Raw genomic sequence first — 5406 nt, 5'->3', positions numbered from 1 at the left:
CAATTTCTAATCATTGTTTTTATCCTCACCCAAGCTTGTGCCACATCTTCTTAGTCATGTTTTTTAAAGTTCATAATTTGATTTCTAAAGGAGATGATCTTAGTAGGAAGGAAATACTTGGTAATAAAGGCGTCTTTACACTTATCTCATGTTTCAATACTATTACGTGGTAAATATGAGAATCAAGATTTAGCTTTATCTCATAAAGGAAAAGAAAAAAATAATTTAAAAATATCATTATCCATGTCTTTTTTTTGCATATCACAAAGTTCAACAAAGGTATAAACTGATCTTTCATCACAAGATTCAGCAATGCATCATTTATATCATGAGACTCTCCACTAGTGTCGGGTGGTATTGGTGTGCTAATAAAATTAGGCCCTGTTTGGAACCATCCGGATTATATAATCCAGTTTTTATAATCTATTTTGTCTCCAAACAAGACAAATTATGATGTAGATTATAAAAACTAGATGGACAGATTATTAAAAACTCATAATCTACTCTACACGAGCTAAAATCAGATTATGGATTGCTAATGACTCATTACCCTTGTAAAGTTGGAGGTAATTACATTCCTACCACCGCCACCCTCCTCTTTTTTTTTAAAACAGAGGACAGACGGGTCATTATGCAATGTAAAACCTGGATTGCAGTTTATATAATCTGGCCACCAAACATGTCCATTTAGATTATTTTTATAAACCAGATTATATAATCTATCTTCATAATCCAGATTATCATAATCTATTGTGGTTCCAAACAGAGCCTTATTGTTATTAGAATTTATGAAGTCACACAACTTTGTAGTGTATTGAGACATCGTGACCAAGCAAGGTAGTATCATGCATGCCAACTAGTCAATTTCGATGAGGTGACATAGAATTAAATGAAGAAAGAGAGGGTTGAGTATCATATCATGATATCGTATCATATTAAATGATGTGCTATTATGTACTTCCTCCGTTCCTAAATATAAGACCTTTTAAAGATTACATTATGAACTACATTCGGATGTACATAGACATATTTTAAAGTATAGATTCATTCATTTTGCTTCGTATGTAGTCTCTTTATGAAATCTCTAAAAGGTCTTATATTTTGAAACAGAGTGAGTATCTTGCATGTCAATAAATGAATTATCATATGACACTATGCATTACAAATGTGATATCATACACTATTATCGTATACTACATGATACTTAGTATATCATGCTACCCATTATAAGCAGCCTCACCTGCGTGAAGACACGACAGCAAAACAGCAACCGCGAGGTCTTATCCAGAAATAGCACGCCACGTCTCCAGTCAAGTCACAGAGCCAGGTTTGCCCTAGCCCCCCCGCGCACCGGATCGCCACCTCTTCCGCGGCCGCACAAACTGTCGAAACCACCACAATTCCACAAATTTGCCTCCCCTCTTTTTCCCCAGGCTAAACAACCCATCCAGAGCCGGAGAACGTCAGAGGAATCCAGAGGCACCCCCGAGTTTGTTGGCGATGTTGCGCGCGGGAGGAAGCCGGCTCGTCGCGCCCGGACTCCGGCGCTTCCTCGGCCCGGGCGCCGGCGAGAGGGCCGCGCCGGGGCTGGCGGCGGCGGGGGCGAGGGCGTACCACGAGCGGGTGGTGGACCACTACAACAACCCGCGGAACGTGGGGTCCTTCGACAAGGACGACCCCAACGTCGGCACCGGGCTGGTCGGCGCGCCGGCCTGCGGCGACGTCATGAAGCTGCAGATCCGTGTCGACGAAGGCACCGGGAAGATCGTCGACGCCTGCTTCAAGACCTTCGGCTGCGGCTCCGCAATCGCGTCATCCTCCGTCGGTGAGCCCTCAATCCGCTCCCACATCCCGTTTCCCCCACCTTTTCTCCCGCCGTCGACTTATTCCATTATATTCGTTGCAATCTTTAGAGGTGGTTAGCTTCTGCGACTTGTATTGAGGAAAATAATTTGTTAGATTAGCTTCTGCGAATGAGGGGATTTTTTCCTACCGGTTTGTAATCGATGCAATTTGATTGGGCATGGCCAATTGATGATGGTCTATCATCGGATCCCTACTTATTAGATGATATGATGTTTGTAAGGACGATTCTGATAGTGAAACACGCCAGAAGAGATGATTAGTGGGTGCCGAATCTGATTAGGTTAGAAGAAAGATAGCAGCTGTAGTGTCAATGTTATTGATTGGATATTGCGCTTTTTCTGGGTCCATTTTAGTTGCTGGTTGTTGAATTGGCTTGTGGCATTCAATTTTGTTTGATGTTTACTGTAGGCATGACATCGGTTTGGTTCTTAGACCTATTCATACAAGCTGTATGATATGCATGGAGCACAGTTCATCTTAAGAATTTTGTTAGTATAGGGTCCATTTGTCTGGCTTGTGGATACTATATACTATTGCTGGTATAAGTGTTCTTTGATCTATTTGCCTTCTTGGTTTCCGATTTTTCTTAGCTTGTATAGGGATGTTTATCTCATAGAACATTGATGGGTCCTAGTTCATTTTCAGTTTCTACAACTGATAGTTGCTTATAAAAGGTAGAAATGAGTGTTTTGTAATGCTGAACACCTTTGAAAGGTTGTTTATTATGTGAAAAGCTTATTTTTGTAGATCATGGCCCAAAACAAAAATGTCTCAACATAATTGCTGCTAGTAGTTGATAGTCTGTCAATTGGGTTGAGGCAGTTTGTTTTCATTTTTCTGATGTATACTTCTATATCTATTTCCCTGCAAGATGTATGATACCCATATTATCTAATAATCTTATAATTGCTGAAGGCAATTCTTGATCCTACGATTGTCCTTGCAGCTACCGAATGGGTGAAGGGAAAGCAAATGGAGGAAGTAGTGAGTATCAAGAACACGTAAGTTCTGCCAGATATTCTTGATCCATTATATTATTTTAAAGGGTGTTCCTGTCTTCCCCTAACATTTAGTGATGTCCTTTTGTTCGTCTTTTTTCTGTTGTTTTGCATTCACTTAACAGGCGTATATCTACTAATCGTCTTGTAGTAACTCTGTAGCAAAGGTCCTGATACATAGTTTCCTTTGCAATTAAGATGTGGGAGGTTGGATTGGCCTATACATACTTCATTGGCTCTTGATTATCTTATGATAACCGTCTAGTATTCAAGTTGATGTTGTGGCATTTGATTGTTTTTGAAGAATTTTGAGAAGAAAAAAATGTTTTGAGAATCCATTGAACTTGCATGCTGTAGATCTGCTTACTAACATTTCATACATTGTCATGGTCTTTACAAGTTACTAAAATAACATGGTCTTCTGGAGCTGCTAATAACTCAGCTTAGTTTTAATTGTTGATTGCCCCGGGTGTTGCTTTATGTTACTCCCTCCAACCCATATTAATTGCCGCTGCTCTAGTTAAAGTTGTACTAGAGCAGCAACAATTAATATGGATTGCAGGGAGCTTGTTATAGTGGTACAAGCCGGCCTTTGTGTTCAGAGGCTTGATATGACTTTTTAATCATAATTGTTTGGCTGTGTATATTTGCAAATGAATATTGATGCTAATCACATCGGAATACTGCAGCTCATGAGCTTAATCACATCAGATGAATCAAGTCATTTCCTTCTTTTTGCTATGATTGCAATGTGGCTGCTGATTACTATGTCTTCAAAGTGCTGTTTAATGTTCAATAAAACTATTAACAAGCCCTGTAAGACAATAACATGCTCCAATGCTCTGTTTTCAGTGAGATTGCAAAGCACTTGTCACTTCCACCAGTAAAGCTCCATTGCAGCATGCTTGCTGAAGATGCAATTAAAGCTGCCGTGAAAGATTATGAATCAAAGAAGGCGAAGCTGGGAGACAGCCCTGCGGAGAAGGCTGCCGAAGCATGAACATGTTCCCACCATGAAGGATGTTGATCGTCTGTGATGCATCTGCTCCTAGTAAAGATATATGCTTCTGTTTTATGAGGGTGGGAAACGGTGTGCAATGTCACAAACTCCAGTGTTGTAGCATGTATCATAAGGACGAACACGAACAATTTGGAATAAACGTGCTGTCATGTTAGGAGAAGTTGTGCATGTATAGCAGCTGCTAAGAAAATTTGTGCATGTATAGCAACTGCTTGGAAGTCTTTAAGTACACTTTATGTCATTTGCCTGTTCCGAAAACATTCGTTCTATCTTGTGGGTTATTTTGTTGAATCTGTCTGAAGGTTGCAGCTGCAGCTCATGTGTACATGTATAGCAACTGCTTTGACTTTTCCGTGGATGACATGTCGCCAGATCAAAAGCCCAGTTTAGGAGCAGCATCGTAGCTAGGAACAGGTGCTGTGCTGTAGGTAGGGAGAACTACAACATAGCTACATTCCCTATAGGGTTGGCGCCTCTCTTCTCCAATACAAATTGAATCATAGCAAGGGCTAAGCTATCTTAAAACCTACTATCAATCTGTTCATAGAACTGGAGAGTTCTGCTCAAGGAGGAATCCAGCTTCACCCCGATGACGAGGAGCTCGCCCTTGTTGCCCTTCGTTGGTCGTAGATGAACATGGACGAGAGCTTGAGCTGCGGCCTTCCGATGGTCCGGAGGGACAGCCCCACACCGCCCTAGACGGCTATAGCCAGCTGTCTCCGACGACCTCCTCCTCTTCGACGTTGGATGCTCGTGCCTGTGATTGGCTGCGAGTTGTGCAGATCTGCGCCGAGCGCTATAGCCATCTCTCTCCGACGACCTCCTCCTCTGCGGCGTCATCCACTGGTCCTTCACCTCAGTTGAGACGGACGCCCGCCACCGCCACAAGAATGCTAAGACATCGCGGCTCGGCATGAGGGCGGCCAACAATACGAAGGCTCAGTGCCACGCCAAGGAGCAACGGCAAGCCGCCCGACGGCTAGCCTGGCTCTCCTCGTCCTCATCCTGGTCCAAAGACACCAAACACCACTATCGATGATGACAACACCTCCGTCCGTTGACGCCTACACCACGAAATACTACCGTCGCTCCGGAGACCGCAAGGGGATAGGGCGGTGATGTCAGTTGTGCTTTCCTGACAATGGCTCCAGAAAAGGGTTGATCCTGCAATCTCTGGCGTTAGCTAGACGAATGCTTATAACAACTAACCTTCTCCTGCAACGGCACCAGAAGAATGCTGATAGCACTCCCCGGCAATGAAACTGGAAGAATGTTGTTGATGGCCCACCGGCGCGTGGGTTCGCAGCAGTTTTCGAGGGTAGAGTATTCGACCCAAATTTGTAGGTAAGCCCGTCAAGAGGTGAGAGTATACTCTCAAGTATTAGCAGCTGAATTTGTCAGATTCAACCACACCTGAAAGATTAGTATCTGCAAGCACAATAGTAACAACAAAGTAATATGATAACAACTGTGTCAGAAACGATCCGTTGACGGCAGACTATTCCTAACGATTGTATCAAT

At 42.9% G+C, this 5406-nt stretch overlaps 1 protein-coding gene across 1 annotated transcript; it reads left to right on the top strand.

Annotated features, from left to right (window-relative positions):
* The first annotated feature begins 1297 nt into the window (after nt 1–1297).
* LOC123444025 (iron-sulfur cluster assembly protein 1) lies at nt 1298–4143 on the top strand. The gene is made up of 3 exons (XM_045120620.1): nt 1298–1825; nt 2813–2867; nt 3717–4143. The coding sequence occupies exons 1-3, from the start codon at nt 1501–1503 to the stop codon at nt 3862–3864; spliced, it is 528 nt and encodes a 175-aa protein (XP_044976555.1). The 5' UTR covers nt 1298–1500; the 3' UTR covers nt 3865–4143.
* Nucleotides 4144–5406: the final 1263 nt, after the last annotated feature.

The sequence above is a fragment of the Hordeum vulgare genome, chromosome 3H (assembly GCF_904849725.1).
Source record: "Hordeum vulgare subsp. vulgare chromosome 3H, MorexV3_pseudomolecules_assembly, whole genome shotgun sequence".
Classification (NCBI taxonomy): domain Eukaryota; kingdom Viridiplantae; phylum Streptophyta; class Magnoliopsida; order Poales; family Poaceae; genus Hordeum; species Hordeum vulgare.
Note: the sequence above shows the minus strand (reverse complement) of the source record. Positions and strands in the feature narration are given on the sequence as shown.

What these genes read in the sequence shown, in the direction of transcription:
- LOC123444025 (XM_045120620.1), top strand. Translation starts at nt 1,501, where the DNA reads ATGTTGCGCGCGGGAGGAAGCCGGCTCGTCGCGCCCGGACTCCGGCGC. An exon ending in AATCGCGTCATCCTCCGTCG is followed by an intron (nt 1,826 to 2,812) that starts GTGAGCCCTCAA and finishes TTGTCCTTGCAG; the next exon opens with CTACCGAATGGGTGAAGGGA. An exon ending in GTAGTGAGTATCAAGAACAC is followed by an intron (nt 2,868 to 3,716) that starts GTAAGTTCTGCC and finishes CTCTGTTTTCAG; the next exon opens with TGAGATTGCAAAGCACTTGT.